The following is a 12,155-nucleotide window of genomic DNA, read 5'->3' on the forward strand; positions in this document are numbered from 1 at the left end:
TTATTATTGTTAATGATGGACTGTCTGTCTTGCTTAGTATAGTGGTTTTGAAAGCACAAAAAGAAATAGAGGGAATACTATTTATTCAATACTTGTTTGATTCTCTTATTGAAAACCTTTGAAATGGTCTAGAATTAGATCCTATTCTCTATACCTTTAAAAATAATATTCAATAAAAATTTCAAATCAATAAAAATAAGTTTAGTTTAGTGTAACATGAAAAAAATAAATAGAGAATCAGTAAAAATAGTTTCAGTTCTTTAAAATTAATTTTCAGTTTAGTAAAAATAATTTTAGTTCAGTAAAAATACTTTATATTCAGCAACAATAAGCGGCTAGTCCGAGCACGATCTCGAGCTTTCAAGCAATTTCAAAAATCTGTTCAGGCTTAGTTCATTAAGTACATTATAGTGTTCGCAAACAGTTCGTGATTGGCTTATTTATTGATAAACGATCGTGTTCATAAATGAGTTTAATTATAAATTTTATGAGTTCTCTAATAAATGAGCTTTGCACTTTTGACATTTGAAAATCTCAAAAATAGCATACTCCCTAATAATTAAATCTTAATTATTAAATTTAATTTAAATTAACAATTGTGAATAAGTCAATAATTTATAAAGAGTTAATGATCAATTTATATCAAAACTTTATTTCACATAAAAGCATTTTGTGTCTTCGAGATATCACATCTTATCAAATCAAACGAATAGCTCGTGAATTTAAATAATAAACGAGTAGTTTATGAACAAAAATAAATGAGTAATTCATGAACATATATAAACGAGTTGTTCATGTTTGAACGAGTATATCTATGCTCTTGTACAAGCTTATTTATTAAACGAGCTTTAAAATTTGTTCAAGCTTAGCTCATTTGTTAACAAATAAACAAACATGAATGAACTTCAACTGAGCTCGAATCTGAGTTGTTTATTGAGTGGCTCGGTTCATTTGCACCCTTAAAAACAAGGCCTTAAAATAACTTATTAGTGAGTTACGAGTACATACTAATTAAACAAATCATTTGAAGAATGCAATGTATGAGTTTTACATAAGTATATTTTTGAAACTAATGCTATGTTTAGTTAACATGATGTAATCTAGTTTAATTTGAATTAGTCTAACGTGATCTTATTTTCAAATTTAGCCTTATTTGTATACTAGTTTTTAAAATGAAAATCTATCAAATGAGATGCCATAAGATTCATAGTAATATGTACTTTTTTTATGAAATTTTCATTATTTATTAAATAATGAAATTAAAAATATTTAATGAATATAAGATTTAATATGATTCAATCTGATTTGATTTCATCAGATCAGATCAGATCTAGTCTAATTTGATTATTTCTGAAATAAGCTGATATCAACTTAAATAATAAATTGAACTGGGGTTATGTTTAGTTCACCATGTTTTTGTTTTTCTAATCTAACGTAAACTTATTTTTTTATAATCTAATATAAACATATATTTTCTGATTTGATCTAATCGTCTAATTTGATTAAACGTTAATTTTTTATACAATAAAAAAAAATATTCCCGCCAAGACGCCAACCAAATAAACTCATTTCAGCCCGACCCAATTTGATCGGGATACTCGACTACCTTTACCCGTTTAAGCCTCGACCTAATAACACTCGAACTGATATGAACCCAAACTGCATTAAACCGAGTAAACCCACTCACAATTATCTAACCCCTATCAAACCAATCTATTATATAAAAACTGATAACGACTAGAACCCAGATTAAAATAATAACTAAAAACCAACTCACTTATTATCATAACCGATTCAACCCATTAATTATTAGAACAACCCAATCCAATCTATCAACCAAGTGATCTCGTTTCAACCCGAACCAAAACCGAACTGTCAACCCGAACTGACAGTGTTACCCCGTGTGACGAGATTGATTATAATTGGAGTTAAGGAATAAGGGCGGTGATGGGAAAAGTGGGGTAAGTCGACATTAGCATGTAATCCCATAAACTACTCTTCTCTCGTTTCCACCCCACGTGCTTTCTCCTTCACTTCCTCTTTCTCTCTCCTCTCTTAATTACCAGTACTCCACTACTCACCACACCACTTTTTCCATCTTTCTATTTATAGTACCTTCACTCTCTCCTATATTTAGCTTATTTATCATGCTTTCTTTTCTATCCCCTTTTTCTTCCTAATTTCTCCTTTCTTTACAATTCACAAAATTTTATAAATAAGAAGAAAATCCCAATTAAATTGGACAAAAAAATAAATTTGAACAAAATGGAAAAGTACGAGGTAATGAAGCAATTGGGTGCCGGGAATTTTGGAGTTGCCAGATTAATGCGTCATAAAGAAACCAAAGAACTTGTTGCCATGAAATACATCGAACGTGGTCAAAAGGTTTTTTCTTTTTTAATTTTAATTTCTGGGTTTAGTTTTAAATAAGATTTCATAAAATACCCAGATGCTAATTTTGTGATTTTTTTTTTTTTTTTTTTTTTTTTTTTTTTCAGATTGATGAGAATGTAGCAAGAGAAATCATCAATCACAGGTCGCTTCGTCACCCTAACATTATTCGATTTAAGGAGGTAATTTGGGTCTTTTGTTTTTTTATTTTTTATCAATATTTTTTTTTGGACGAAAAGTCGTATAGACGGAATTTGATCCGAGGTCTCGTGGATAATTTTTAGGTGGTATTGACACCAACCCATCTAGGAATTGTGATGGAATACGCGGCCGGTGGTGAACTCTTTGACCGAATTTGCACTGCTGGTCGTTTTAGCGAGGATGAGGTATAATATCCTCACCTTCTTTTTGGTTCATGCCTTTTCTATTATTTTTTTTTTATTGTTTTTTGAGCTTTTTATTTGAATTATTATGTATTCATTTGATTTGTAGTGGTTTATGTTACACTTACAAATAATATTAATTAATTACCAGGAGTTTTAAATTACTTATACTAACTTGCGTGGCTAGCTACTCGTTTTGCGTCATATTTTGGGGTTGAATGTGGGGTCCATTTGGGATTGAAAGTAGCAATCAATAGCATGTTGTTTAATCTCTCATGATAATATTTAGAGTATCATTTTTTAATAATCATTTCCATTTTAAGTTAAATTTATGACAAAATCACGTCTCGATCCCCTATTAGTGTTTGATTATTTTTACTTTTAGCTTCTTATTTGTAGTCGTAATCCTTAATGGCCTTAAGGGCTGCGTTTAACATTTTCCTATAGTTAATAAGATTTATGTTTGAATAATTTTCCAGGCAAGATATTTCTTCCAGCAGTTGATCTCAGGTGTTAGCTTTTGCCATTCCATGGTAAAATACCAATTCTTGCTATCTTAGTTCAGTTCATCATTGTATATTTGTATAATATTTAGCTTAGAAAATATGCCAATTTTTATGTTTATTAATTTATATATTTTGGATGGCAGCAAATTTGTCATAGAGATTTGAAATTGGAGAACACATTGTTAGATGGAAATGCAGCTCCCCGCCTGAAGATATGTGACTTTGGTTATTCCAAGGTTCGGATGAATCTTACCGTATTTATGTTTTCCATGAAGCTCAGCAATAGTATATTGTATTCTGTATCATGTGTTTGCTTGACTTGTTAAGTTGTTTATAATCAAGTGCTATGATTAGTTTATTCACTAATTTGTTTATTGTTAAAACTGCAACTTGTAGTCATCTCTTCTGCATTCAAGGCCGAAATCCACGGTAGGGACTCCAGCATACATAGCACCTGAAGTACTTTCGAGGCGAGAATATGATGGCAAGGTGAGTCTTTAGAGAGTGCTCCATAATTTGAAGGGGCGAAAATGTGCCTGGTAATTCCAGGCTTGCATTGTGCACATTATAGCATAAAACTATACGAGTGTGTGTGTGTGTGTGTGTGTGTTGGGTGTCAGAAATATTGATTAGCTTAACTGGTGGACCCATGATTAAGATCAAAGATCTGATGATTTTTAAATTTTTCAATTTAAATTGACTTTATGGTTAGACCTTATATCATGGTAGATTCTATAACACGGTGATTTCATAATAATTAAATCATTTTTGAAATGCGTTGAGTCCACATTATGACTCAATATACATTTAAAAGATTAACTGTCAAAGCGAGCCTTTTCCAACAAAATCAACTGTTTTTCTGATTTCAGGGTAGACTCAATATAGGAATCATACTAGTACATTCTTTTGCATCTTTAAAGAATAAAAGATCATGTGAAGGTTAGAGCACGCAATGTATACAAAGTTATAGCATACTCCAGAGTCATTGCGAAGTGATTCCTTACTTTCATTTTCATATTCCCTTTTTGATGCGGAAAGGGTCAGCATTTATTTCTTTTGAAGTATCCAGGACATGTGTACATAAAATGCATATAATGAGTCGCGGGAGAAAATAAATGCACTCGCTTTGCTGAATGGATGCCTTACCTTGTCTTTAGCACCCATATGACCACATGTTTCAAAGTTTAGTGTTACTGCGGACTTAATGCAAGATGGTTTCAAGTTGATTGGTCCATTTTACATTTATTACATCAATTATTTATGTCTCTCCATTGAAAGGTCAAACCTTGGGGCCTCTGATTAACTCCTCATCAGTTGTCAAGGGAAGATTGGATTGTTATGTCAATGGGGTAAAGTCAATGAATCTCATATCTTTATCTATGCTCTGATTATATGAAACCTTGAGTCTGACTAAACGAGGCAGGAAGTATGGCTGTGTATGGGTATAGAAGTCATAACTCGAAACTCTTTAACTAAGGCTTAAAAGTAATAAAGTTTATCTAAACCAAAAGATTGCTATGTAAATTTTGAAACATTATTAAAGTACCTTAGTGGAGATTAGTTATGCATCTAGGTAATATCTTTGGTCATTGTCAAGATTGTGCTACCTGGCACCTGCATATATTGTGGGGAAGCTTTAAAAAACTTTTAAAGCAACCTTAGCTTGGTACCACATTTTTTATTTAATAATGTTTATCCTTCCTTCTAAAGTAAGAAGATGGTATTAGCTTTAGCTTCCTTTTTAATATTGATTATGATTCTGCTAGTATTATATGTTGCTGTTGCTAAAGGAAAGGCCGACTTATCTGATTTGCTTTCCATCTACTGCTTTATGGGATTTTGTTGATCGCATATGTGATCGAGTAGCTTGATGACTTTATCTTGAATGAAAAATAAAATGGGTCTTTTGGATTGAATTTCTATTATGAACCCTCTACTTGTTAACCTTCATATGTAATTGTTTATTTACTTATTTTATCATTTGAACCTTAGTAATTTTAGTATAGTTTACATTCATGGCTACTATTGCAAATAATTGTCAGTCTTAGCAACATTTTTTTCTATTTATTTGGTTATTTTATTCCTTTATATACTATTGGGAACACAGTGTGTTCAGGAAGCTTAGAACAAAATTTTCAAGTAATATCCCAAATTTGACATTTCACTCTATATAAGTTGTCCATAAATTTAACTTGCAATAATTATTAGGCTAATTATTATATACTGAGTTTTATTAATAAGAGTACCTTTACACACCAACTAGGAGAATTTTGCCATTGTTAGCAGGCTTTGACTACCTAAGTCAAATGTAATCTACTTCTTAATATTTTAAGAGAATTTAGTTCTATGTCTGGGGCTGTCTAATTGTCTATGGTTTGCATATTGGACTGCAAAGACCCGAATGATAATGGTGCCTTTCAAAGATAGTTCTAGTCAAGAATCTCAAGATTTAGGAAGTTTACTTATCTTCTCTTTTTCTCAATAGTTGCATCAACAGACAGTGATTTATCTTCTGCTTGATTATGGTCATTCTGTATTACTTGTAGTCAATTGTTTTGTAATTTTCTTGAAAGCCTCAACCAACATGATTTTTGGTGATAAAAACCTCTGTAGCCTGTACCCATCCTTTTTATCCAAAATGTTCCTTTGCTAAAGATTTTAATGATGGTTAAATATAATTTTTACTTTGTAATTGATCAAGCCTCATAATAAATCCCTGTTATTTATATTTTGAAATTTCTTAAGTTCTTGTTCATGTTCAGTTGGCAGATGTGTGGTCCTGCGGAGTAACTCTATATGTTATGCTGGTCGGAGCATATCCCTTTGAAGACCCTCAGGATCCAAAGAATTTCAGAAAGACAATTACGGTAATCTTTCTTTTTTAACTTCTTATAATTAGTTTGTAGAGGTTCTTATAATATTTTGTTTCAGTATTCAAATTAATTAAATGTTTCATTGATGTTTTCTTTTGCAGAGGATTATGGCTGTCCAGTACAAAATTCCCGAATATGTTCATATATCACAAGATTGCAAGCATTTGCTTTCTCGTATTTTCACTACCAATCCAACAAGGGTATGTTTGTTGCTGAAGTTTCCTATATTTGTCTCATTGTCTGTCTTTGGTTGACAATGCTCCTTTTCTGGCTCCCATTTGATACTAAAAAAAAATATAATTGTAGTGGTCTGAATGTTGTTGCATGTTGCATGGTGGATCCTAATGTTTGGCTGCTAATGTAATATGTTTGTCTTGTGAATCTACATGTTTCTATGAATTACCTGATTTTTTCTTTGATCATATCCATTACTGTTTTTTGGTTGTCACACTTCTATATAATGTGAAATGCTATAAAACTGGCAAATAGCAGTAATATGCTCATCTAAATATACTAAGGGCTTTTATTCGTCCTTAAAAATAGTTTTTATAATGATACGTTTTAAAAATATGGGTTTTAATATATTAACAAAGAAGTTTGCCACCATCCTCAAATTTCCACCAAAAATAAGTAAAGACCAGTGCCAACAAGTTCTAGATAAGGTCTGCCAAGTTCAATTTCTTATTTTGTGTCAGGTTCAAATCACCACATAAAATAATACTTCATAAGGGTTTTCAGTTTGAAAAAAATAGCCGAAGAAATCTCATTACCCATTCTGCATGGAGAGTGGGAGATCAATATGCACTATAACTGCTTCCTGCTCATCTTCATTTTTCTGGTCGTTTTCTCAGCATAAGCATCGATTCAACACATCTTCCCACAATTAGCACACTTACAATAGCCCTATCACCCCCCCTTCCCCCCCAACCCACTTCATGTGTCTGCAACCATCTAAAACGCTCTCTTTCAATGTGTAATGTGTGTAATAAATTAATGGCCGATTTTCTGCTGACAGCATGATGAATTTACCAATTGTTAAGACTCTTCCTTTGAGACTGTTGTTTAGAATCTACAAGTTCAAGAGAGCATTTGACTTGCCGGAATATTTAATGATACTTGATGTCCAAATTACACTGACTACTTTCTGTTGTAAACAATATTAATGTGTAGTATCAACTGCTTCATAATGTGTTTTGTGTTGAGCATTATACATGAGGATTCTCTACGTAACCAATATGCAAAAGTTAGAATAAGACTAAATTTATCTCCTACTATCAATGGCTTTAAATAATCAACTCTTTTTCAATGGCTGTAAAATATCGGTGTATCTTGAGTAAATATGAAAATGAATTGTATACTTGAAATGCATTTACATTGATTAAAGCTATGTACATGTAATGATGCAATTATAAGTAGATGATTGTTTGTCCAATTTACTGCATAATTGCAAATATTTGGTTATATAGACCAAAATCATGTTGTTTTGTTTTAGTCATCATTTCCTTTTTCCTGCAGAGAATTACCCTCAAGGAAATCAGAAGCCATCCATGGTTCTTAAAGAATCTCCCAAAAGAACTAACCGAACAAGCTCAAGCCGCCTACTACCAAAGAGATAACCCAAGCTTCGCTTCTCTGCAAAGCGTGGAAGAGATCATGAAAATTGTGGGGGAGGCAAGGAACCCTGCTCCTGTATCAAGGCCTGTCCCAGGATGGGAGAATGAGAATGAAGATGATAATGATGAAGATGCAGAAGAAGTAGAAGAAGTAGAAGAAGAGGATGAAGAGGACGAGTATGATAAGACAGTGAAACAGGTTCATGCAAGCGGAGAGTTTGTTATCAGTTAAGTTGGCATAATTGCCATTGTAGACAATATGTTTTATAAAACTTATGTTTATCAAAGTGTGCATAGGTGGCATAAGCTAGTGCTCCAAAAATTTGAAAAGATTTAAGATAATGGTTATGGTTGTAAGCCTGTAACTTGGTACTGTTAGTTTGTACAAGTATAGGAGCACTAAAAACTGGCACTATTTTTTTCCCTTGTTTTTATTGTTGAATATTTGAAGTGTACTATCTTTTTCATGTGGTCTCGTGGACACTGTCACATTGAAGTGTTACAAACTCCACTTTATAGTAATTGTAGAATGCTCCCTCTATCCCTTACTTTTTGCCCATTTGATTTATCACGGTCTCCAAGATGTGTGTTCGTATATATCTACATTTCTATACGCGTAAAATTATAAAACTTTGATATTATATATAAAATATAAATAAACTTATTTTCATTTCTTATAAGGAAAATTTATCAAGAATAAGCCAATCTTTGCGTGGTTAGCATAAAATAAGCCTAACTTCTCAATTAACTCAAAATTAATTAGCTTAAAATAAGCTTAACTTTTCAATTAAGTCAAAATAAGTCGACTTTAAAGGAGTATTTTCTTTTAATAAGTCAAATGACTTACAATCTATCAAACAAGACATTTTTTTTAATTAAAACTAATTTATTATATTTAATTATATATTTAACTATAAACAAATTGAAAAAAATAAAAGCCCAGCCATCCCCTCCCCTACCCACTGCTAGCCCCCCTCCCTCTATCGGCGGCCGGCGACAACTTCCCTCCCCTAGCGCCGGTGACCCCACCCCCTTTCCTTTCCCCCACCCACCCTCCCTTTCCCCAATCTCGTCCCTAAACCCAACCCCCAAATCCTCCATTGAAACATTATTCATCTGTGTTGGAACAAAGTTGTTTCAGTGTGAATTTTTTGAAAATTAATTATTGATTTTTGGTAACTTATTTCTGATTGAATATTACCATTTTAATTATTGATGATTTTGGCCCGTAACAAGCGTTTGCTTTGGTATTTTATTACTGCCATACTTATTGCTTGGAACAACAACTTTTTTCCTTAAATCATGCTGTTTGTTGCCTTATTTTGTCAGTTGACTTGCTGCATTCTTGAAACTTCCTACAACAGCCTTTTATTACCTAAGAATGTGCTAAACGGCTACTTTAATTCCTTAATAATATGCTGCTCATTCTTGCTTTTGATTCCCATAATTTTGCTGGCCGTTGTTTTCATTACTACGGTTATACACTAGCTTTGGATATAAAAATACGCTTTGCTCACGGTTTTATAAGAGATATATGTATATAAAAACATAACAAAATATTCTTCCTTTTTAAAAAAAAATAATAATTCAGCAATATTGTTTTTTGTCGAGCATTATTTCTCTTAGTATTTTTTGGTGTTTGATCGCCCGGTGGTTCTGTGCAAATCCACCGGTACACTATATTTTTGAGAGGCTGTTTTATCCTGGGGGACATCCGGTTGTGGTTCGATCTGCTTGCACAATTTAAAGGCAGTACCGTGAATGTTCTAAAGAAAGCGACATAGTCCGCGACTCAGTCTCATTCCCGGTAACATTGTTCTTATTTGTTGTTTCCTGCAGTTCCGTTTATAACAATTTTAGAACAAACTTTTCTGCCTTTATAATCATCATGTCTACCGAGGAAATAACTATGTCCAATGACCTTAACAAGCCCTTCCGTTTTGAAGGCGCTCATTTTAAAAGGTGGAAACAGAAAATGCAGTTTTTCTTAAGTGTTAAAAAAGTGCATTCTGTATTGACTGTCCCTAGGCCTGTTATTCCTGATAATGCTGAACAAGATGATCTAGTGTATTGGAATTCTGAAATTGAAACTTGGAATGAAACCGATTTCATGTGCAAAAACTATATTCTTAATGGTCTGTCTGATAACCTGTATGACTATTATAATCTGGAAAACACCGCTAAGGATTTGTGGGATGCCCTGCAAAAGAAATATGACACCGAAGAAGCCGGTGCCAAAAAGTATGCTGTTAGCAGGTACCTGAAATTCCAGATGACTGATGATAAGTCCGTGGAAGTGCAGTCCCACGAACTTCAGAAAATTGCCCATGAGATAATTTCCGAAGGTATGGCTCTTGATGAACAATTTCAGATTGCTGTTATAATTGACAAGTTGCCTCCTTCTTGGAAAGATTTCAAAAACAGTCTCAGGCACAAGACTAAGGAATTTTCCTTAGAGAGTTTGATTACTCGGCTCCGTATAGAGGAAGAATCCAGAAAACAGGACCAGAAAGAAGAAGTCTTACAGCTCTCTGCAAACAATGCTCCTAAGCGTTCTGCTGCAGTTCTCAAGCCCGCTGGTAAGAACTTCAAGCCTCAGAACCGGAAGAATAACTTCAACAAAAATAAACAGAATGTTCAAAAGAACGATGGAAAGCAACAAATTCAACCCCCTAAGAATGGTACTGGTCAATTCCTATGTTATAGGTGTGGAAAACCAGGCCATATGGCACGAAAGTGCAGGAACATGCATAACCCTGTACCACAGGCTAGCATGATAGAAGAGCCACTTGTGGCTATGATTACTGAGATCAACCTTATTGGTGGATCAGAAGGGTGGTGGGTAGACACTGGCGCTACACGCCATGTCTGCTATGATCGTCGGATGTTTAAAACTTATTCTGAAAACACCGATGATAAGAAAGTGCTGTTGGGTGATTCCCATTCCACTAATGTTGCTGGTATTGGTAATGTTGAGTTGAAGTTTACTTCTGGCAGGACTCTCATTCTGAAGGATGTACTGCACACTCCGGAAATGAGAAAGAACTTAGTTTCTGGTTTTCTTCTTAATAAGGCTGGTTTTACACAAACCATAGGTTCTGATATGTTTACTTTAACTAAGAATGGAATGTTTGTAGGGAAAGGTTATGCTACTGATGGCATGTTTAAACTGAATGTTGAAATTAATAAAATTTCTGATTCTGCTTATATGTTGTCTTCTTCTGTTAATATTTGGCATGCTAGACTCTGTCATGTGAACAAAAGACTCATAAAAAATATGAGCAATTTAGGCCTTATCCCTAATGTTTCCCTCAATGACTTTGATAAATGTGATTTTTGTAGTCAGGCTAAGATTACAAAAACACCTCATAAGTCTGTTGTTAGAAACTCAGAACCGTTAGATTTAATTCATTCTGATATTTGTGAATATAATGGAACGCTGACCAGAAATGGACAACGATATTTCATCACCTTTATTGATGATTGTTCTGATTATACTCGTGTTTATTTGATGAAAAATAAGAGTGATGCTTTTGATATGTTTAAGTTGTTTGTGACAGAGTTTGAGAATCAGTTCAACAAGCAAATAAAAAGGTTGCGTAGTGATCGTGGAACTGAGTATGATACTGATGCTTTTGTAGAGTTTTATAACTCACATGGTATCATACATGAAAGATCAGCTCCTTATTCTCCAGAAATGAATGGTAAGGCTGAAAGGAAAAATAGAACCTTTACTGAGTTAGTAGTTGCTATTTCCTTAAATTCTGGTGCTGCTGATCATTGGTGGGGAGAAATTCTTCTCACTGTTTGTTATGTCTTGAACCGTATTCCAAAGACTAAGAGTAAGATTTCTCCTTATGAATTACTTCGTAACAAACAACCTAACATTTCTTATTTCAGAACTTGGGGTTGTCTGGCATATGTTAGGATTCCTGATCCTAAAAGAGTTAAGTTAGCTAGTAGAGCTTATGAATGTGTATTCATTGGCTATGCTGTTAATAGTAAAGCATATAGATTCTTTGATTTAAGTGCACGAGTAATTATTGAATCTAATGATGTTGATTTTTATGAGGACAGGTTTCCTTTTAAATCTAGAAATAGTGGGGGTTCGTCCTCCTCTTTTATTCCTGCAGTCAGGTCTAACTCACAGGATTTAGATGCTGAACCCGAATTAAGAAGGAGCAAGCGGGCTAGAGTGGCAAAAGACTTTGGCCCGGACTTTGAAGTTCTCAATGTAGAGGAGGATCCTTCTACCCTCCAAGAAGCCTTAGCCTCAGTTGATTCAGATTTATGGCAAGAAGCCGTGAATGATGAAATGGACTCACTTGAGTCTAATCGAACTTGGCATCTGACTGAGTTGCCACCAGGATGCAGAACAATTGGCAGCAA

General features: G+C 33.6%; 1 protein-coding gene across 1 annotated transcript; it reads left to right on the forward strand.

Annotated features, from left to right (window-relative positions):
• Positions 1-1,962: 1,962 nt before the first annotated feature.
• On the forward strand, positions 1,963-8,314 carry LOC110700139 (serine/threonine-protein kinase SRK2H-like). Its single transcript, XM_021877630.1, has 9 exons — positions 1,963-2,385; positions 2,499-2,573; positions 2,676-2,777; positions 3,254-3,307; positions 3,424-3,516; positions 3,677-3,769; positions 6,043-6,147; positions 6,255-6,353; positions 7,669-8,314. Exons 1-9 carry the CDS (start codon positions 2,266-2,268, stop codon positions 7,996-7,998), a joined length of 1,071 nt encoding a protein of 356 aa, XP_021733322.1. The 5' UTR covers positions 1,963-2,265; the 3' UTR covers positions 7,999-8,314.
• The last annotated feature ends 3,841 nt before the right edge of the window (positions 8,315-12,155 follow it).

This window comes from Chenopodium quinoa, unplaced genomic scaffold (assembly GCF_001683475.1).
Source record: "Chenopodium quinoa cultivar QQ74 unplaced genomic scaffold, ASM168347v1, whole genome shotgun sequence".
Lineage (NCBI taxonomy): Eukaryota > Viridiplantae > Streptophyta > Magnoliopsida > Caryophyllales > Amaranthaceae > Chenopodium > Chenopodium quinoa.